This window comes from Salvelinus fontinalis, chromosome 32 (assembly GCF_029448725.1).
Source record: "Salvelinus fontinalis isolate EN_2023a chromosome 32, ASM2944872v1, whole genome shotgun sequence".
Lineage (NCBI taxonomy): Eukaryota > Metazoa > Chordata > Actinopteri > Salmoniformes > Salmonidae > Salvelinus > Salvelinus fontinalis.
In genome coordinates, this window is record NC_074696.1 from 16,476,946 (window position 1) to 16,500,772 (window position 23,827).

General features: G+C 45.2%; 1 protein-coding gene across 1 annotated transcript in view; it reads left to right on the forward strand.

The window, feature by feature from the left end:
- The window catches only part of LOC129830522 (adhesion G protein-coupled receptor B2-like), a 564,124-nt gene that overhangs the window by 506,570 nt on the left and 33,727 nt on the right, over positions 1–23,827 (forward strand). Inside the window, exons 30-32 of the mRNA XM_055893092.1 lie at positions 90–764; positions 6,481–6,516; positions 8,414–8,530. Of these exons, the coding sequence (XP_055749067.1) occupies positions 90–764; positions 6,481–6,516; positions 8,414–8,530 (828 nt within the window). The remainder of the gene's footprint in view (positions 1–89; positions 765–6,480; positions 6,517–8,413; positions 8,531–23,827) is intronic.

Genomic DNA, 23,827 nt, shown 5'->3' on the forward strand with positions numbered 1-23,827 from the left:
AAAGAGTGTATTTAGTGACATCAGTGATAATATCTGTAGTGTATTTAGTGATGGCTCCTTAACATGAGTTTCCCCGTCTCACCACGCAGGTACCCCCACTGGGTGTTCTGAACGAGCTGAGTGACACCCCTGTGAAAAAGGAGGTGAACGTGGAGCAGCAGATGCACCAGGGGAACCCCAGGAACACGGCGCCTGTCTACCTGTGCACTGAGAGCGGGATGGGCTGGTCTCGACCGCCCCCTCCTCCCAACACTCTGGATGGACCTTGTGGGGGAGGGGAGGGGGACTATATGGTGTTACCTCGTAGGACGGTCAGTTTAAAACCCCCTCTGCCCCCAGGTCTGGGGCTGGGGCTGGGGGGCGAGGACAAGCCGCTAAACATCGCAGTGGATGACCCGCCCTTCCCTCCGCCCCCATCGCCCATGACCCTCCACCCGGCGGAGAGCGAGGCCTACCCAGCTGACTTCATCTCCCCCGGCGACCACAACATGAACATCGGCCTGAACATGAACCGCTCTTACGGGACGCTCAAGCAGCTCCCCGTGCATGGGAGTCAAGGTCCCCAGGGCCACATGCACGCTCCAGGGGGCCACGTGCATGGGGGCCACATGCATGGGTATGGGCACTCACTGAAGCCGGGCCAGAGGCCGTCGGTGAGGCAGATTCTAACAGGAGGGGGAGGCACGGTGGAGCGCAACCGGACCCTGCCACGCAATCTGAGCAGCACCAACACTAACACCAGCATCTCCGCTGGCTCCCTGGAGGTAAAGAGAGAGTGATGGAGGGACGGGAGGAGAGTGTTTTCAACCAGGTTGTATGACAGCTAGCATCAGTCTCTCTGCTAGCTGAAAGGGGGTGATGGAGGGAACAGAAGGGATGATGGGAGGAGAAGGGGCGCCAGATACGAACACACACTCCGCTCTCCATGCACACACATTGTCCAGATACAAGGTTAACCAAAACCCATGACAGAAAGATCACACACCAATCTTTCTCAAATATACACTGTGTGTTATTAGAGGGCTGAAAGCGCTTATTGTTGAAACGTAGTGATTTCCTATATAGTCATCTCCCAGAGTTGATATTAGCAGAGAAAGAAGATGGGTACAAAGAATAAACCAGGGTATTGAGTGGTGATTTATCTGTGGATGCCACTGTGATCCAGGTCTATCAGAAGTCTGTGTGTGAGCCGTGCGTGTGTATTTGTGTGTACTTGTGTGCGTACGTGTGTGTACGTGTGTGTATGTGTGTGTACGTGTATGTGTGTGTACATGTGTGTGTACTTGTGTGTATGTGTGTGTACTTGTGTGTGTACGTGTCTGCGTGTGTGTATGTGTGTATGTGTGCGTGCGCTCGTTCTAGTGGCAATATAACCAGTAATCAAGGGTTTCCCAAACTTGGACCTGGGGACTTTTCCCAGACACTGCACAGCTGATTCAAAGAATCCACTAATCAATAAGCTTTGATCATTTGAATCAGCTGTGTAGGTTTAGGGCAAAAACCCAAACACACCCCTTGGGGAAACACTGCTCTCGTCTGTTATGTGTGTGAGCATGAGAACGGAATGCTGTTCAGTGATTATTACTCATTATGGGATATGAAGATGTCTACATTCATGCAGATGGGTAAACACACACACATACACACACACACACACTTTTGTGTCTATAATCACCCTTCCGGCCTAGAAGGAGGCTGAGCAGATGGTGTGAGAGAGACAGGAGAAGGGGGGATACCTAGACAGTTGCACAACTGAATGCCTTCAACTGAAATGTGTCGTACGCATTTAACCCCACCCTTCTGAATCAGTGATGTCAAGAGGGCTGCCTTAATTGACATCCACGGCGTCCGGGGAACAGTGGGTTGACTGCCTTGTTCAGGGGCATAATGACAGATTTTTACCTTCTCAGCTCAGGGATTCGATCCAGCAACCTTTCGGTTACTGGCCCAACGCTCCTCCCCACCAGACTACTTGCCGCCCACAGGGTGTACCCCTTGAGAGTGTCTGCGTGCACACCTTAATTACACACACACACACACACACACACACACACACACACACACACACACACACACACACACACACACACACACACACACACACACACACACACACACACACACACACACACACACACACACACACACACACACTTGCCGTAGACATGCACACACACACACACACACTCAGGATCCTGCTGACTCACAAGGTTGATGAAGGAAAGGGGCCAGTACTTACGCTGAAGGGCAGGTGTATGTGCTTCATATAGAATGAAATGCATTACAGCCCAGTCTTTAAAACATCTCACTCAGATGAATGGCTGCGTCCCAAATGGCACCCTGTTCCCTATTTATTGCAGTGTCTTTGACCACGGCCCATAGGGTAGGCCTACTATAGAAGGAATAGGGTGTCATTTGGAACTCAGACTTTGAGTCCACTACTGAATATCTTTAAACATCCCTCTGAGAGACGTCTGAGGTCTCCTGAATATCTTTAAACATCCCTCTGAGAGACGTCTGAGGTATCCTGAATATCTTTAAACATCCCTCTGAGAGACGTCTGAGGTATCCTGAATATCTTTAAACATCCCTCTGAGAGACGTCTGAGGTATCCTGAATATCTTTAAACATCCCTCTGAGAGACGTCAGAGGTATCCCTGTGCTTAGCTTGATGTATTGTCTGTGTCCCAGATTACACCACAGGAGGCTGGTTGCACCTTAATTGGGGAGGACGGGCTCGTGGAATGGTATCAAATACATCAAACATGGTTTCTATGTGTTTGATGCCTTTCCATTTGCTCCCTTCCAGCCATTATTAAGAGCCGTCCTCCCCAAGGAGAGGAGAGAGTGATGAGGGAAGGAGAGGAGAAGAGAGCGTGATGAGGGAAGGAGAGGAGAGGAGAGATTGATGAGGGAAGGAGAGGAGAGGAGAGATTGATGAGGGAAGGAGAGGAGAAGAGAGAGTGATGAGGGAAGGAGAGGAGAAGAGAGAGTGATGAGGGAAGGAGAGAGTGGTGATTGAAGGAGAGGAGAGAGTGATGCGGGAAGGAAAGGAGAGAGTGATGAGGGAAGGAGAGGAGAGAGTGATGAGGGAAGGAGGGGAGAAGAGAGAGTGATGAGTGGTGATTGAAGGAGACAAGAGAGTGATGAGGGAAGGAGAGGAGAAGAGAGAGTGATGAGGGAAGGAGAGAGTGGTGATTGAAGGAGAGGAGAGAAGTGATGAGGGAAGGAAGGAGAGGAGAGAGTTATGAGGGAAGGAGAGGAGAGAGTGATGAGCGAAGGATAGATGAGGAGAGAGTGATGATGGAAGGAGAGGAGAGGAGAAGAGAGAGTGATGAGGGAAGGAGAGGAAAGAGTGATGAGGGAAGGAGAGGAGAGAGTGATGAGGAAAGGAGAGGAGAGAGTGATGAGGAAAGGAGAGGAGAGAGTGATGAGGGAAGGAGAGGAGAGAGTGATGACAGAATGTGAGAAGAGGAGAGAGTGATGAGTGAAGGAGAGGAGAGGAGTGATGAGGGAAGGAGAGTAGAGAGGAGATAGTGATGAGTGAAGGAGAGGAGAATAGAGAGTCATGAGGGAAGTAGAGGAGAGTGATGAGCGAATGAGAGTAGAGGAGAGAGTGATGATGGAAGGAGTGGAGAAGAGAGAGTGATGAGGGAAGGAGAGGTTGATGAGGGAAGGAGAGTAGAGAGATGAGGGAAGGAAGGAGGGGAGAGAGTGATGAGGGAAGGAGAGAGTGATGAGGGAGGAGAGGAGAGGAGAGAGTGATGGCAGAAGGAGAGAATAGAGAGTGATGAGTGATGAGGGAATGAGAGGAGAAGAGAGAGTGATGAGGGAAGGAGAGGATAAGAGAGAGTGATGAGGAGAGGAGAGAGTGATGACGGAAGGAGAGGAGAGGAGTGATGAGGGAAGGAGAGGAGAGAGGAGAGGAGAGATTCATGGAAAAATCACATGAATTTGCGGTGTTCCAAAAACACGTTTTAATGTGATCATGTGATCTTATGGGAAGTTAATGAGATAACATGTGACAACATGTAAAGCAACATGTGATAACATGAAACCACATGTGAAAACGTGATCATATGCGAAGTGTTTCAAAAATATGTTTTCATGTGATTTCACAGGATTTTCAACATGTGAAATCAGGTCATTTTTCTATGAGTGTCGGTTCACTTCTCTGTGAATGTCATGCTGTAAAGTGGAATTGGTGGGTGTTCCTCAGTAAGGACAACAGTTTGTTCCAACGAATAACATTGACATTGGGTCACAGTAGTATGTTTGCACGTAGGACATGTGTGTGGGAGGGTGGATCTTTGTGAAAGTATGTGTGCCTTCATTCCAGTGCATAGTGCATGTGTTCTGTATAGTACTGGGGATTGTCAAATGTCCTCAAATGTCATGGGATCGCTTTGTTTGAAGGTAAGAGGTTTCACACACAACGTGATGACTGTGACAAAGTGTTTGAATGAGAGAGATCTGAGTCATTGCTTGTCTGTTGTACTCATTTGGCATCAACACACTCAGGCTAAAATGGAACCACGTTCAGCGCTAACCAGGGCCTATTTCAGATGTTCAGCGCTAACCAGGGCCTATTTCAGATGTTCAGCGCTAACCAGGGCCTATTTCAGATGTTCAGCGCTAACCAGGGCCTATTTCAGATGTTCAGCGCTAACCAGGGCCTATTTCAGATGTTCAGCGCTAACCAGGGCCTATTTCAGATGTTCAGCGCTAACCAGGGCCTATTTCAGATGCACCCTCAGTTCTCTACAACATTCTTCCTTTCTTTCTTTCTGTCTGTCTTTAAAAGCCTTGGCTGCCGTAGCCTGTCTCTGCATGTCCAGACATTAAAAGAAGGACCAGGGCTTTCAGCTAAATGTACGGCCAATCTTCTCAGTGGTGTGAAGGGTTTCTGAGCAAGAGAGAGAATGTCAGGGACAGACAAAAAGTCAAGAGAGTTAGCTGGTAAATTGGACCACATGCATCCCTTCTCTAAGTGTGCAGTAGCCTTACCTTAAGTACAGCTGTCCATTAGGTCACACCAAGCTAAGGAGTGACTGAGTGGTCTGACTCAGGAGACAGCATGGAATACAGTTGAAGGACATTACATGACTGTCTCAATCATGTTGGAAATACCTTCAATAGAATGAAGGCTATTGGTTATGGTGAACTTTAATAACATGTTGGACATACCTTCAATAGAATGAAGGCTATTGGTTATTGTCACGATCGTCATTAGGTGAAAGAGAGGACCAAGTTGCAGCATGATATAAAAACATCTTATTTTTAATAGAAGAAGAAACGAACACTAATACAAACTAGACAAAATATCAAACGAAAGTGCCGACACAAGCAACTAACGTCAAAACATAGCCAATTACCCACAACCTACCTAATGCCCATGGCTGCCTAAATATGACTCTCAATCAGAGACAACGATAGACAGCTGTCTCTAATTGAAGTCCAATCTAGGCAACCATAGACTTACATAAACACCTACACTGAACACAACCCCATGAACTCTACCAAAACCCCCTAGACAATACAAACACCCTAGACTAGACAAAAACACACAAACTTCCCCCATGTCACACCCTGACCTAACTAAAATAAACAAAACAAAGATAACTAAGGCCAGGGCGTGACAGTTATGGTGAACTTTAAAAACATGTTTTTTTATAGATTTGATTGTACCATTTAATCCAAAGCAGTTTACAGTCGACACGTTTATTGGGAATATGTTGCCCATTGTAAGGGCTGTTGTCCTCCTCCTCCTCGGACGAGGAGAGGAGAGAAGGATCAGTGGACCAATACGCAGCATTAGGGAAATAAGCCATCTCTTTATTTGAAATGACGGCAACACGAAAACAAAACACTTACAAAATTACAAAAACAAGAAAACGACGTAGACGAAACCTGAACATGAACTTAACTAACTAAACGTAGAACTCACGGACAGGAAACAGACTACATCAAAACGAACGAACAGCCAAACAGTCCCGTATGGTACATACATCGACGACACAGGAGACAATCACCCACAAACAAACAGTGAGAACACCCTACCTAAATATGACTCTTAATTAGAGGAAAACGCAAAACACCTGCCTCTAATTAAGAGCCATACCAGGCAACCCAAAACCAACATAGAAACAGAAAACATAGACTGCCCACCCAAAACTCACGCCCTGACCATATACACATACAAAAACAACAGAAAACAGGTCAGGAACGTTACACCCATGTGGGAATGAAGCCCACAAGGTTTCGCTGCATGTTTCAACAACTACGCCATCAGAATGACTTAATTACATTTGAGCCAAGACATGACGTGTGTTTTGTGTTAGCATGCATGTTGCAAGTGGAAACTACTACTTTGATACACACGTTTGTGTTGATGATGAGTGGGGGGGGTCCATGGATCTACAGACATTGATCATATCTTCTCTCCCCCCGACCCCCCCTCCTCCCCCCCTCCTCCCTCAGAGGAAAAGAGTACGGTACTCTGAGCTGGACTTTGAGGTAAGATCCCACCTACTACCCTCCCCCCGGCTAGTCTCTGCTTCTGTCTGCTTCAGCCAGGTTTGACTGACGTTTAGAGGAGCCCATGGCATCGCTAACCTCCCCCCCCGCCCCCTTGCGCCTGTGTCTCCCTTGAATTTAACTTGGTACAGTGACCCATACATAGTGTAGTCTGTTTCTACAACAAGGATCTAGGGCTCCCCCTGTAGATGGATGGATTTGGTTTTGACTGATTTTAGCTTGATTGGCCAAAGGATTGATATATTGAACATGTACCAGAAGGTATACAAAAAACTATAATTTAATTGAACTTTTTCAAGCTGAATCAGTCAATCATTTCGATCTTAATGGAAAATGCATAATGAGGTGCCAGGTCCTGGTTGAAGAAACAATGGTTTAGTCCAACGCTTTGAGTGGATGAATGAATGATAGACGGTGAGTTTATACAAGTTTGGTATGATGTGTGTTTTGGGGGTATTCACGTGTGTTTGTGTGTTGGAGTGCAATAATCGCTCCGTGTAATGAACAAGCCCTGGGAATCTAGCAAATCTCCAGTCTCAAACAGCCCCCCCCCCTAACAATTAACTCAACTTAACCCTTTGCTAAACCCTATTCAAGTATTGGCTTTCCTTCCCCCTTATCCTTACCATGTAAAGACTGGAGACTTGCTTTCCACTGCGGAGGCCTTGTCCATAGTAGAATTAAGGTATGTGTGGACTGTTATACAACTAACAGGCTAACAAGCACTAGCGCTTAGCTACAATATAATAACCTGGAGTAGGATGATGTTGCCTAAAGGCAACTATTAGCCAGAGCTCATAACCCTTCCTGTCTGGCCGTAGTCTGCAAAGCTGCATGATATGTCCCTCAAAATGTCTGACTTCCTATGTCAAAAATGGACGCCAGTGTACCCCTTTACCGAGTGTGTGTCTGAGGGAGAAAGATCTGAGGTGGCGTGAGAGTTCAAGGTAAAGAATGTGAGAGAAAATAGCAGTGATGACAGACAGATATGACACAGAAGAAGAGACAGCGGGAAGAAAAAAACGACAGACACAGTGACAGGAAGAAGGAGGGAGCTTTTGAGAGCGGGACTATAAAGGAAGTAGATGTAAGGTTACTTATGAAGGCAGACTCAGAGACACAGAGAGAGAGCGAGAACTGACAGACGGAGAGAAGAGAGTGCAGACTGTGGTAATTGGTGGCAGCGGTCACAGCCGGCCTTGGCCAGAGTGTCTGAGTCTGTGAGTGTCGCCGTCTGGCCCCTGTGTCTCTCTACACCCTCAGAGCGGCTGTGTCGATTAGCCGCCACCGCGCTGCTTAAGCGCTAGCCATTAGCGAAGAGAGTGAGTAGCTGTAACAAGGTCTCTATCCTGTCAGGGACTTCCACTTCCAGTTGTTGTAGGATCTAGTTGCTCTTATCAATGCTGGGACTTATAAGGTCAGTTGGGTCACAGCTAAATGGTGAGGGTTAGGATTTGGGGAGAGTAAGCTGATCCTCCAGCTGTACTTACAGGACAATTTTATTCAGAGCCACTTCACTGCTGGCTAATTGCTAACTAACTAATGCTAACTTGCTAACTAACTAATGCTAACTTGCTAACAAGCTAATGCTAACTTGCTAACTAGCTAACGCTAACATTAATGCAGCCTGTTTGGCTCTCATATCCATTCAGAGCAAACTCATAGACATGTTACATCACAGGCAGCATCAAAGCCTAGTAGAGAACAGAGAGATGTTAGAGAGAAGATGAGAGGACTCAGCTATCTATCCATCTATCCGTCCCCCTCTTCCCCCTCACTGCGGCTGGCATCTCTTTCAGTCCCTCTCAGTCCTTGCCTATTTAGCTTTTCTTTTCTTATTCTCTTCATTTTTGTTGTACCTTCCTCTCCCTTCCAGAAAGTGATGCACACTCGCAAAAGACACTCTGAGCTGTACCCTGAGCTCAACCACTCCACCACCAAGTTCCACACCATAGACAGGTATAACAGGGACCCCGACATGTCCACTTTCAAGGTAAGAGCCCGACCCTACAGCGTTAGTGGGAAACGAGGGTTAACTGCCCCACACCTCAACCCCTACACCCCCCCCCAACCCACTCCCACACCACTCACTACTCCCTGCTCACTGAGCTCAACTCATTACGACCCCTAGTGGTTCAACTGTGAAATGGCATTGTAATAAAGAATCTAGCATCTTTACAATAATGCGTGAGTGTGTTTGTTGGCACCTAGTGTGGTATTTTGTGGTAAGGTTAGTAGTTAGTATACCCCCTACCTGACACCTTAAGGTAAGGTTAGTAGTTAGTATACCCCTTACCTGACCCCTTAAGGTAAGGTTAGTAGTTAGTATACCCCCTACCTGACACCTTAAGGTAAGGTTAGTAGTTAGTATACCCCCTACCTGACACCTTAAGGTAAGGTTAGTAGTTAGTATACCCCCTACCTGACACCTTAAGGTAAGGTTAGTAGTTAGTATACCCCCTACCTGACACCTTAAGGTAAGGTTAGTAGTTAGTATACCCCCTACCTGACACCTTAAGGTTAGTAGTTAGTATACCCCCTACCTGACACCTTAAGGTAAGGTTAGTAGTTAGTATACCCCCTACCTGACACCTTAAGGTAAGGTTAGTAGTTAGTATACCCCCTACCTGACACCTTAAGGTAAGGTTAGTAGTTAGTATACCCCCTACCTGACACCTTAAGGTAAGGTTAGTAGTTAGTATACCCCCTACCTGACACCTTAAGGTAAGGTTAGTAGTTAGTATACCCCCTACCTGACACCTTAAGGTAAGGTTAGTAGTTAGTATACCCCTTACCTGACACCTTAAGGTAAGGTTAGTAGTTAGTATACCCCTTACCTGACACCTTAAGGTAAGGCTAGTAGTTAGTATACCCCCTACCTGACACCTTAAGGTAAGGTTAGTAGTTAGTATACCCCTTACCTGACACCTTAAGGTAAGGCTAGTAGTTAGTATACCCCCTACCTGACACCTTAAGGTAAGGTTAGTAGTTAGTATACCCCCTACCTGACACCTTAAGGTAAGGTTAGTAGTTAGTATACCCCTTACCTGACACCTTAAGGTAAGGTTAGTAGTTAGTATACCCCCTACCTGACACCTTAAGGTAAGGTTAGTAGTTAGTATACCCCCTACCTGACACCTTAAGGTAAGGTTAGTAGTTAGTATACCCACTACCTGACACCTTAAGGTAAGGTTAGTAGTTAGTATACCCACTACCTGACACCTTAAGGTAAGGTTAGTAGTTAGTATACCCCCTACCTGACACCTTAAGGTAAGGTTAGTAGTTAGTATACCCCCTACCTGACACCTTAAGGTAAGGTTAGTAGTTAGTATACCCCCTACCTGACCCCTTAAGGTAAGGTTAGTAGTTAGTATACCCCCTACCTGACACCTTAAGGTAAGGTTAGTAGTTAGTATACCCCCTACCTGACACCTTAAGGTAAGGTTAGTAGTTAGTATACCCACTACCTGACACCTTAAGGTAAGGTTAGTAGTTAGTATACCCACTACCTGACACCTTAAGGTAAGGTTAGTAGTTAGTATACCCCCTACCTGACACCTTAAGGTAAGGTTAGTAGTTAGTATACCCCCTACCTGACACCTTAAGGTAAGGTTAGTAGTTAGTATACCCCCTACCTGACCCCTTAAGGTAAGGTTAGTAGTTAGTATACCCCCTACCTGACACCTTAAGGTAAGGTTAGTAGTTAGTATACCCCTTACCTGACACCTTAAGGTAAGGTTAGTAGTTAGTATACCCCCTACCTGACACCTTAAGGTAAGGTTAGTAGTTAGTATACCCCCTACCTGACACCTTAAGGTAAGGTTAGTAGTTAGTATACCCCCTACCTGACACCTTAAGGTAAGGTTAGTAGTTAGTATACCCCCTACCTGACACCTTAAGGTAAGGTTAGTAGTTAGTATACCCCTTACCTGACACCTTAAGGTAAGGTTAGTAGTTAGTATACCCCCTACCTGACACCTTAAGGTAAGGTTAGTAGTTAGTATACCCCCTACCTGACACCTTAAGGTAAGGCTAGTAGTTAGTATACCCCCTACCTGACACCTTAAGGTAAGGTTAGTAGTTAGTATACCCCCTACCTGACACCTTAAGGTAAGGCTAGTAGTTAGTATACCCCCTACCTGGCACCTTTTATATAGGGAACATACAGGACTCAGGGCTGATTATATAGGAAACATACAAAGAGAGGATTAGATAGGGAACATGCTAAGAGCTGATTAATTAGGGAACTTACTAAGAGCTGGTTAGATTGGGAGCATAGTAATAGCTGATTAGATAGGGAGCATAATAAGAGCTGATTATATCTGACACAAACCTAGAGCTTTTTAGATAGGGAACATATTAAGAGAGGATTAGACAGGGAACATACTAAGAGCTAATTAGATAGGGAGCATACTAAGATCTGATTAGAAAGGGAACATACTAATAGCTGATTAGATAGGAAACATACTAAGAGGTGAATAGATAGGGAACGTTTTAAGAATGGATAAGATAGGGAACATGCTAAAAGCTGATTAGCTAGGAACATGCTAAGAGCTGAAAAGATAGGGAATATACTTAGAATTGATTCTAGATGAAACGTACTAAGAGCTGATTAGATGGGGAGCATGTTTAGAGCTGATTAGGTAGGGAACAAACTAATAGAGGATTATTTAGCAACATACTAAGAGAGGATTATATAGGGAATATACAAATAGAAGATAAGATAGGGAACATACTAAGGGGGGATAGATATGGAACATACTAAGAGCTGATTAGATAGGGAGCATACGAATAGCGGATTAGATAGTGAACATACTAAGAGAGGATTATATGGGAACATACTAAGAGAGGGTTTGATCGGAAACATACTAAGAGCTGATTAGATAGGGAACATACTAAGAGAGGATTATATGGGAACATACTACGAGAGGGTTAGATAGGAAACATACGAATAGCGGGTTAGATAGGGAACATACTAAGAGAGGATTATATGGGAGCATACTGAGAGCTGATTAGATAGGGAACATACTAAAATAGGAGTATATCGGAACATACTAAGAGAGGATTATATAGGGCACATACTAAGAGCTGATTAGAGAAGGAACATACCAAGAGCTGATTATATAGGTAACATTCTTAGAGAGGTTTAGATAGGAACAACCTAAGAGAGGAATATATAGGGAACACACTTGATTAGACAGGGAACATACTAAGAGCGGGTTATATGGGGAACATACTATCAGAGGATTAGATAGGGAACATACATAGAGCTACTTTAAAGGGAAAATACTAAGAGATGTTTAGAAAGGGAACATACTAAGAGATGTTTAGAAAGGGAACATATTAAGAGGTGAATAGATATGGAACGTACAAAGAATGGATTCGATAGGGAACATACTTAGAGGTGATTAGATAGGGAATATACTAAGAGAGGATTATATAGGGAACATACTAAGAGCTGATTAGAGAAGGAACATACCAAGAGCTGATTATATAGGTAACATTCTTAGAGAGGTTTAGATAGGAACAACCTAAGAGAGGAATATATAGGGAACACACTTGATTAGACAGGGAACATACTAAGAGCGGGTTATATAGGGAACATACTATCAGAGGATTAGATAGGGAACATACATAGAGCTACTTTAAAGGGAACATACTAAGAGATGTTTAGAAAGGGAACATAATAAGAGATGTTTAGAAAGGGAACATACTAAGAGGTGAATAGATATGGAACGTACAAAGAATGGATTCGATAGGGAACATACTAAGAGGTGATTAGATAGGGAACATACTAAGAGAGGATTATATAATAACATACTAAGAGCTGATTAGATAGGAAACATGCTAAAATAGGATAAGATAGGGGAGATTTTAAGAAAGCATTAGATAGGGAACATACTAAGAGAGGATTAGATAGGGAACATACTAAAAGACGATTAGATAGGAACATACTAAGAGAGGATTAGATAGGGAGCCAGCTAGTAGATTATTAGATAGGGAACATGCTAGGAGCTGATTAGATATGGAACATACTTTGAGCTGATTTGATAGGGAAAATACTAGATAGGGAACATACTAAGAGCTGATTAGAAAGGGAACATACTAAGAGCTGATTAGATAGGGAACATACTAAGAGCTGATTAGATAGGGAACATACAGCGAGCTAATTAGATAGGGAACATACTAAGAACTGTTTAGAAAGGGAACATACTAAGATGTGAATAGATAGGGAACAAACTAAGAGCTGATTCGATGGGGAGCATACTAAGAGAGGTTTAGATATGGAACATACTAAGAGCTGATTAGAAAGGGAGCATACTAATAGCTGATTAGATAGGGAACATACTACGCAAGGATTATATAGTAACATACTAAGAGAGGTTTATATAGTAACATACTAAGAGAGGATTAGATGGGAAACATACTAAGAGAGGGTAAGATAGGGAACATTCTAAGAGAGGATAAGATAAGGAACATACTAAGAGAGGATTACATAGGGAGCATGCTAATAGATGGTTAGATAGGGAACATACTAAGAGAGGATTACATAGGGAGCATGCTAATAGATGGTTAGATGGGGAACATACTAAGAGAGGATTACATAGGGAGCATGCTAATAGATGGTTAGATAGGGAACATACTAAGAGAGGATTACTTAGGGAGCATGCTAATAGATGGTTAGATAGGGAACATACTAAGAGAGGATTACATAGGGAGCATGCTAATAGATGGTTAGATGGGGAACATACTAAGAGAGGATTACATAGGGAGCATGCTAATAGATGGTTAGATGGGGAACATACTAAGAGAGGATTAAATAGGGAGCATGCTAATAGATGGTTAGATAGGGAACATACTAAGAGAGGATTACTTAGGGAGCATGCTAATAGATGGTTAGATAGGGAACATACTAAGAGAGGATTACATAGGGAGCATGCTAATAGATGGTTAGATGGGGAACATACTAAGAGAGGATTAAATAGGGAGCATGCTAATAGATGGTTAGATAGGGAACATACTAAGAGAGGATTACATAGGGAGCATGCTAATAGATGGTTAGATAGGGAACATACTAAGAGAGGTTTGGATAGGGAACAAACTAAGAGATGATTAGATAGGGAACATATTAAGAGCTGCTAAAATAGGGAATCTACTAATAGCTGATTAGATAGGGAACATACTAGATAGGGAACATACTAAGAGCTGATTAGATAGGGAACATTCTAAGAGAGGTTTAGATAAAGAACAACCTAACAGAGCATTATATAGGCAACACACTTAGAGCTGATGAGACAGGGAACATACTAAGAGCTGATTAGATAGGGAACATGCAAAGAGCTGTTTAGATAGGGAACATACTAAGAGGTGAATAGATAGGGAACGTACTAAGAAAGAATTAGATAGGGAACATGCTAATTGCTGATTTGATAGGGAACATACTAAGAGCTGATTTGATAGGGAACATACTAAGAGCTGATTTGATAGGGAACATACTAAGAGCTGATTTGATAGGGAACATGCTAATTGCTGATTTGATAGGGAACATACTAAGAGCTGATTTGATAGGGAACATACTAAGAGCTGATTTGATAGGGAACATACTAAGAGCTGATTTGATAGGGAACATACTAAGAGCTGATTTGATAGGGAACATACAAAGAGCTGATTAGATAGGGAACATACTAATTGCTGATTAGATAGGGAACATACTAAGAGCTGATTTGATAGGGAACATACTAAGAGCTGATTTGATAGGGAACATACTAAGAGCTGATTTGATAGGGAACATACAAAGAGCTAATTAGATTGGGAACATACTAAGAGCTGATTAGATCTGGAACATGTTTAGAGCTGATTAGGTAGGGAACAAACTAATAGAGGATTATATAGCAACAGACTAAGAGAGGATTATATAGGGAACATACAAAGAGAGAATAAGATAGGGAACATGCTAAGAGAGGATTAGATATGGGACATACTACGAGAGGATAAGATATGGAACATACTAAGAGAGGATTACATTGGGAGCATGCTAATAAATGGTTAGATAGGGAACCTACTTGGAGCTGATTAGATAGGGAGCATACTAATAGGTGATTAGATAGGGAGCATACTAATAGGTGATTAGATAGGGAGCATACTAATAGGTGATTAGATAGGGAGCATACTAATAGGTGATTAGATAAGGAGCATACTAATAGGTGATTAGATATGGGACATAACATACTAAAAGACGAATAGATAGGAACATACTAAGAGAGGATTAGATACGGTGCATAACAAATGAGTGCTGGCTGAAGTACATGGTGCGACTATAATATCACTGAATAAAATATGAGGATGGTGCTTCACTTTGCACTTAATGTTGCTTGAACTTCACACTGAATGTATTTTGGGACAAATGGAACCCTATTCCCTATATATTTGACCAGTGCTCTATGTGCCCTATTCAAACATATTGCAATACAAAGGGAACGAGGTGCCATTTGGGATGTGACCCTGATGTTACTGTGCTGAACACTGCACAGAATATAGTGACCGTTGCACATCCGTACCAGCAACTTCTGCTTTCAAATGCACTTCGATAATAATACTTAAACGTATTATAAACTTGTTTTTTCACCTTTTATCCAGAGCTAACCTTGACTAAACCTGTTCATTTATTTTGTTTTAGTGGTTGAACGTTCAAATGCCTTAACGTTTTACCAATCCACTGTTTTATTGTGCTGGAGAGCAACATAACTACCTCATAAACGTTTCATAATATTTTTGTTCCAAGGACAATGAGGGTTAGGGGGGATGTGCAATGTCACCTTTTATCAGCCTGTGCTTATGTCTACATGTTTATTTGAGTGTACTTGTCTTTATGTGTGTGTGTGTGTGTGTGTGTGTGTGTGTGTGTGTGTGTGTGTGTGTGTGTGTGTGTGTGTGTGTGTGTGTGTGTGTGTGTGTGTGTGTGTGTGTGTGTGTGTGTGTGTGTGTGTGTGTGTGTGTGTGTGTGTGTGTGTGTGTGAGTGAGTGAGACAGGGCGGTCTGCGTATCGTTAATGCGCTATTAGCCCACACTAAGCAGTCCCTGCTCTACACTGACCTTCAGAGAGCCTATTTCATTAAGATTTCAACAACACACACACACACCTCATCTCCTGGAGCTGCACTATGGGGCCGGTACTTCAAGCCGTGATGAGTTATTCAGCCATGATAGGGCATCTGCTGCTTCACATCTCATTTACACTGAGAGCAGAGGGCACACACACATACACTAATAACACACACACACCCTGACACTTCCCAGGCAATAGCAGCAGCTTCTGTCTTTGATTCTCATTTCCTGGACATCTTGATTACATGACCACCGCCTAGCTCTCTCTCCGGTTATTACTGGGCAGCATATAGGACCAGTCACAGAATACTGAGCCAAGCATATGTTTGCCAGTATATTAGTCATGTGTAACGATTCTGTTCAGTACGATTCTAATCGAAGTATGTTGAGGCACTCTGACGTTTTAACGCACACAAGTATATACTGTACATTAGATTACACACAAGTATATACTGTACATTAGATTACACACAAGTATATACTGTACATTAGATTACACACAAGTATATACTGTACATTAGATTACACACAAGTATATACTGTACATTAGATTACACACAAGTATATACTGTACATTAGATTACACACAAGTATATACTGTACATTAGATTACACACAAGTATATACTGTACATTAGATTACACACTTTTCTCATTAGGCAACACACTTACATTACCCAACAAAATTGACAGAAGATCTATAATTCTGTAATATCTATCCAATATGTAATCAAATGTGTGATCAATAAAGACATCCTCTACAATCATTCCATGCAGAAAACAAACATAGGTGTACTGTCTGTATTCAAATGTAAGAAATTAAATGAAACACATGAAATGAAACAACGTTTAGCACAAATGAATTTGCATCAAGCCTGTCTTGAGCATTTGGCCATGCATTCTCATCCACATCACAGTGAATGTCCTCATTGTTCATGCACCGTAGAAAAAACCTTTTGGCTTGGTGAATCCAAGCTTGACATTGGTCTGCATTGATGTCGACGCATGCCTCATCCATGACCAGAAGGAGGGTGTCACGCTCATAGGGATGGCGATCGTACACCTTCCACCTCCATGCTGAAAACAAATCTCCAATAGGAAAGGAGAGTATAGGAGCAGGTATAGGGTCACAAATTGGGGATGGGTCCAAAACCATGCCTGTGCAGGGTGGAACCTGACATTGTTCCACATGATGACATTAACCCCTCAACTTGACAGGCCTGCTCAATTTCATTGAGAAATACATTGAGAAGTACAATGAGGAGTTGTAGGATCCAAGTAATGGCCTACGTCCTACCACACCATGATGGTAGGCCTACGTCCTACCACACCATGATGGTAGGCCTACGTCCTACCACACCATCTTCAGAGATAGCTGCGCACATAGAGATGTTTCACCCCACGTTGTCCAGGCAATTGGACAGTCACCCGTTGACCGATGAGGTTCCACCCACGGCGCCAAGTTCTGGCCAGGTTGAAGATCGCTTCATCAACAAAGATATACTCATGATGTTTCGCAGCAGCATCAAGCACCATCACCCTCTAAACAAATATTTTGGGTAGTTGTTGTTGCAGTATAGTTCCAGTATGATATTGTGAAGTAGCATGTGCATTAATAGTAACAGTAATACAGTATATAGTGCTGGAACTGAACATACTCAGCCTGCAATTGTTTCACCCGGTCGTTGTTTCTCTCAAAAGGCACCAGGTAAATGTGTTTCATAGATATCTGGTGCCTCTTCAAAAGGTGTTGGCAGGCTGATGGGTGCCACATTGGCAAAGGTGTCATCATTCTCCTCAATGTCCTACTTTCTTTCAGACAGACGTATGTCATTCCTGGCCCTCACCATTTCCACCACAGCCCACTCCTGCTGGTCAGTCAGCACATGACCACCACCATGGGGTCTTCTGAGGGTAGAACAGAGTCTACTGTCAATAGATCATGCATTGTTTTTTGAATTTACATGCATTACAATATTCATTTTCTGTACAATATTCACATCATGCAGACTTACTGGTTTTCTTGGTGAAATCTTCTCATGATCGAATTGACAGTTGATCTTTCAGATTGTGGTGAACTAATCTGGCAGCCTCTGCCATGCTAAGGCCTCTGTTTATCACATGGTCACCGATGATGGCCCGGACTTCATTAGAAGCGACAGTTCCCTGCCTCCCTCTCTCTGATGTCCACCTCTTTGATGGGGCCCATGCCCACCTCTTTGTCGTGGTCCATGCCCACCTCTTTGTCGTGGTCCATGCCCACCTCTTTGTCGTGGTCCATGCCCACCTTCTTGACAGGGTCCATGCCCACCTCTTTGCCGTGGTCCATGCCCACCTCTGTCGTGGTCTATGCCCACCTCTTTGCCGTGGTCCATGCCCACCTCTGTCGTGGTCCATGCCCACCTCTTTGTCGTGGTCCATGCCCACCTCTTTGACAGGGTCCTTGCCCACCTCTTTGGCCGGGCCCATAACCACCTCTTTGACGGGGCCCATGCCCACCTCTTTGACAGGGTCCATGCCCACCTCTTTGACAGGGTCCATGCCCACCTCTTTGACAGGGTCCATGCCCACCTCTGTCGTGGTCCATGCCCACCTCTTTGTCGTGGTCCATGCCCACCTCTTTGTCGTGGTCCATGCCCACCTCTTTGTCGTGGTCCATGCCCACCTCTTTGTCGTGGTCCATGCCCACCTCTTTGACGGGGTCCATGCCCACCTCTTTGGCCGGGCCCATGCCCACCTCTTTGACAGGGTCCTTGCCCACCTCTTTGGCCGGGCCCATAACCACCTCTTTGACGGGGCCCATGCCCACCTCTTTGACAGGGTCCATGCCCACCTCTTTGACAGGGTCCATGCCCACCTCTTTGACAGGGTCCATGCCCACCTCTTTGACAGGGTCCATGTCCACCTTTTTGACAGGGTCCATTACCACTATGTGAAATCTATTAGCAATAACCAGTAGTCATTATGTATGGTTTTCATGTATCATACATGTCATTTAGGTGGGTCCATGCCCACCTCTTTGACGGGCCCCATGCCCACCTCTTTGACAGGGTCCATGCCCACCTCTTTGACAGGGTCCATGCCCACCTCTTTGTCAGGGTCCATGCCCACCTCTTTGACAGGTTCCATGCCCACCTCTTTGTCGTGGTCCATGCCCACCTCTTTGTCGTGGTCCATGCCCACCTCTTTGTCGTGGTCCATCCCCACCTCTTTGACAGGGTCCATGTCCACCTCTTTGTCGTGGTCCATGCCCACCTCTTTGTCGTGGTCCATGCCCACCTCTTTGTCGTGGGCCATGCCCACCCCTTTGTCAGGGTCCATGCCCACCTCTTTGACAGGGTCCATGCCCACCTCTTTGACAGGGTCCATGCCCACCTCTTTGTCAGGGTCCATGCCCACCTCTTTGACGGGGCCCATGCCCACCTCTTTGTCAGGGTCCATGCCCACCTCTTTGACAGGGTCCATGCCCACCTCTTTGACAGGGTCCATGCCCACCTCTTTGACAGGGTCCATGCCCACCTCTTTGTCAGGGTCCATGCCCACCTCTTTGACGGGGCCCATGCCCACCTCTTTGTCAGGGTCCATGCCCACCTCTTTGACAGGGTCCATGCCCACCTCTTTGACAGGGTCCATGCCCACCTCTTTGACAGGCTCCATGCCCACCTCTTTGTCAGGGTCCATGCCCACCTCTTTGACAGGGTCCATGCCCACCTCTTTGTCATGGTCCATGCCCACCTCTTTGACAGGGTCCATGTCCACCTCTTTGACAGGGTCAATTACCACTATGTGAAATCTATTAGCAATAACCAGTAGTCATTATGTATGGTTTTCATGTATCATACATGTCATTTAGGTGGGTCCATGCCCACCTCTTTGACGGGGCCCATGCCCACCTCTTTGACAGGGTCCATGCCCACCTCTTTGACAGGGTCCATGCCCACCTCTTTGTCGTGGTCCATGCCCACCTCTTTGACGGGGTCCATGCCCACCTCTTTGACAGGGTCCATGCCCACCTCTTTGTCGTGGTCCATGCCCACCTCTTTGACGGGGTCCATGCCCACCTCTTTGACAGGGTCCATGCCCACCTCTTTGTCAGGGTCCATGCCCACCTCTTTGACAGGGTCCATGCCCACCTCTTTGACAGGGTCCATGCCCACTTCTTTGTCATGGTTCATGCCAACCTCTTTGTCATGGTCCATGCCCACCTCTTTGACGGGGTCCATGCCCACCTCTTTGACAGGGTCCATGCCCACCTCTTTGTCGTGGTCCATGCCCACCTCTTTGTCAGGGTCCATGCCCACCTCTTTGACGGGGCCCATGCCCACCTCTTTATCAGGGTCCATGCCCACCTCTTTGACAGGGTCCATGCCCACCTCTTTGACAGGGTCCATGCCCACCTCTTTGACAGGGTCCTTGCCCACCTCTTTGACAGGGTCCATACCCACCTCTTTGTCAGGGTCCATACCCACCTCTTTGTCAGGGTCCATGCCCACCTCTTTGACAGGGCCCATGCCCACTTCTTTGTCAGGGTCCATGCCCACCTCTTTGACAGGGTCCTTGCCCACCTCTTTGTCAGGGTCCATGCCCACCTCTTTGACAGGGTCCATGCCCACCTCTTTGACAGGGTCCATGCCCACCTCTTTGACAGGGTCCATGCCCACCTCTTTGACAGGGTCCATGCCCACCTCTTTGACAGGGTCCATGCCCACCTCTTTGGCCAGGCCCATGCCCACCTCTTTGACAGGGTCCATGCCCACCTCTTTGACAGGGTCCATGCCCACCTCTTTGACAGGGTCCATGCCGACCTCTTTGACAGGGTCCATGCCCACCTCTTTGACAGGGTCCATGCCCACCTCTTTGACAGGGTCCATGCCGACCTCTTTGACAGGGTCCATGCCCACCTCTTTGACAGGGTCCATGCCCACCTCTTTGACAGGGTCCATGCCCACCTCTCTGAGGGTCCCCTTGTCCATGAGCTCTTTGATTTCTTCCTCTCCCTTGCTGTCTATCTGCTCCATGTTGACAGTGTTCAAACCCCCTTTTATATGGTGACCAATTGTGGTTACCACTATGTGAAATCCATTAGCAATAACCAGTAGTCATTGTGTATGGTTTTCATGTATCATACATGTCATTTAGATGTTTATAACTTACAAACACACATTTTATTTATGTAGTTCTCAAATCCATATATAGTAGACAAACCAGTTTTAAACCTATAAGTTTAGCAAACCGTTTAGTGAGTAAACATATGAAAAGCATTGTGAGCATTGCATTGTGAAAGGCAGTTATTTTCTATGAAAGGTATTTGTAGATGAAACACTGATTAGTCTTGGTGAAAAAGTTTCTGTGTGATTTTGTTTGTTGTACTTAAAGTTAAAAACAATATAATGTTACGTTTTGAGTTTTGTACTAAAAGTTGTGAAATTTGACCAAGTAGTTGTGAAAATACTACCAACGCGATATAAAAAAACCTGCAAAGACACAGTTACGAAAAGCATGCTGTGACACACGCACACACACACACACGCACGCACGCACGCACGCACGCACGCACGCACGCACACACACACACACACACACACACACACACACACACACACACACACACACACACACACACACACACACACACACACACACACACACACACACACACACACAGCATCCCCACACAGACTAAGATATATGCATTTGATAAAAAATAGAGGGTGTGGTGGATGTGTTTCACTGTACTGCACCATTAGCATAAAGTAAGTAGACAGTGCACTTAAGAAGTGAATAATTGCCCTGATATGGTATTAAAGTCATCCCGTTGACAGGCCAACGTGACTCCAGCATCCGTAGCTGTCAACACAACGCTTCTTAACCCACCCGGACACTCAGGCTTACCGTAGAGCAATTATGGTGATGAAGTGTGTGTGTGTGTGTGTGTGTGTGTGTGTGTGTGTGTGTGTGTGTGTGTGTGTGTGTGTGTGTGTGTGTGTGTGTGTGTGTGTGTGTGTGTGTGTGTGTGTGTGTGTGTGTGTGTGTGTGTGTGAGTGTGTTTGAAGACCCGGGTGTGCATGTGCAAGTTTGTGTATTTGTCTGAATTGTGAAAGATCTCTGTGTGTGTGTTTGGGCTTGTTCTTCTACTCAATAGATGAATGGAGTTTATTAGTCTATAATTACAGCTCTGGTAAAGACGTGCATGTCTTATAATCAGCGTAATATCGGCTTGTCTTAGCCCTGTGACAGCTGGTGACTCTCTCAGCCATTCCCATATCCACTCTCTAAACTCACTCCAAACTTGAACACTCTCCTTTAGCGGGACACATATAATTACATCACATTATCCTGTCATGAAGGGAATTAAGTGTGTGTACTGTGTACTAGAGGATTAAAGTATCATTAACCATATTAAAACACAATGCTTAGTACATAACCAGAGACCGGTTGAAAGTTGTGAGTGTGTTCAAACTCACTTGTTTTAAAGGGGAGAGTAGAGACATATTTTCCTATATTTAACTGTGACTTGAGGAAATTACAATTGTCAAACAAGTTTCCCCTTGGAAAGGAAAAATGGTAAATTAGGTTTGAATATAAACAAAGTAAAAAGCTGTATCTTTGAAAACTCTTTGAGTGAATCTCTTGTCAGAAACAATTATACAACATATAGTTTAACAAACCCCCAGTATAATGATCCTTTTCTTTACAGGCTACCACAATATTCACATCTACCTCATCTACTAACCACGATAACATCCAATTGCCTTAAAACAGCCTCTATCCCCTACAAAGTGCCAAACGCCCTCTGTATCCCGTAACACCTAATCCCTGACCCCTGACCCTTAACCTCCGCACTAACCACAGAGGCCTTTGTTCGCCCTCACAGGTGCTGCCTCCCCCGCCTACGAGGCAAACTGAGCCGTCGTTAGCACGCAGAATGCCCCTGGTTTACAAAGAGAGTCAACGTAAGCATGCTAAACAACACACAAACAGTAGAGCCCTTTAACCTCTACCCTTTCAATGATCCCTTTAGTAGAACCTCTCCCCAGCTTTAGCCATCCCCACAGTGCCGTTACTGTGTTTGAGGTCCCTAAAGATGAGTTATTGCCCCCTATTGTTGTGGTGGTGTTGTTGACATTAGTATGGTTACAACCTTTCTACTGTTCTTCTGTTGTTGTCCAGGGTGAATGGTGTTGTCCAGGGTGAAAGGTGTTGTCCTGGGTGAATGGTGTTGTCCAGGGTGAATGGTGTTGTCCAGGGTGAAAGGTGTTGTCCTGGGTGAATGGTGTTGTCCAGGGTGAATGGTGTTGTCCAGGGTGAATGGTGTTGTCCAGGGTGAAAGGTGTTGTCCTGGGTGAATGGTGTTGTCCAGGGTGAATGGTGTTGTCCAGGGTGAATGGTGTTGTCCTGGGTGAAAGGTGTTGTCCTGGGTGAATGGTGTTGTCCAGGGTGAATGGTGTTGTCCAGGGTGAAAGGTGTTGTCCTGGGTGAATGGTGTTGTCCTGGGTGAAAGGTGTTGTCCTGGGTGAATGGTGTTGTCCAGGGTGAATGGTGTTGTCCAGGGTGAATGGTGTTGTCCTGGGTGAATGGTGTTGTCCAGGGTGAATGGTGTTGTCCAGGGTGAATGGTGTTGTCCAGGGTGAATGGTGTTGTCCAGGGTGAATGGTGTTGTCCAGGGTGAATGGTGTTGTCCAGGGTGAATGGTGTTGTCCAGGGTGAATGGTGTTGTCCAGGGTGAATGGTGTTGTCCAGGGTGAATGGTGTTGTCCAGGGTGAATGGTGTTGTCCAGGCTGAAAGGTGTTGTCCAGGGTGAATTGTGTTGTCCAGGGTGAATGGTGTTGTCCAGGGTGAATGGTGTTGTCCAGGGTGAATGGTGTTGTCCAGGGTGAATGGTGTTGTCCAGGGTGAATGGTGTTGTCCTGGGTGAAAGGTGTTGTCCTGGGTGAATGGTGTTGTCCAGGGTGAATGGTGTTGTCCAGGGTGAATGGTGTTGTCCTGGGTGAATGGTGTTGTCCAGGGTGAATGGTGTTGTCCAGGGTGAATGGTGTTGTCCAGGGTGAATGGTGTTGTCCAGGGTGAATGGTGTTGTCCAGGGTGAATGGTGTTGTCCAGGGTGAATGGTGTTGTCCAGGGTGAATGGTGTTGTCCAGGGTGAATGGTGTTGTCCAGGGTGAATGGTGTTGTCCAGGGTGAATGG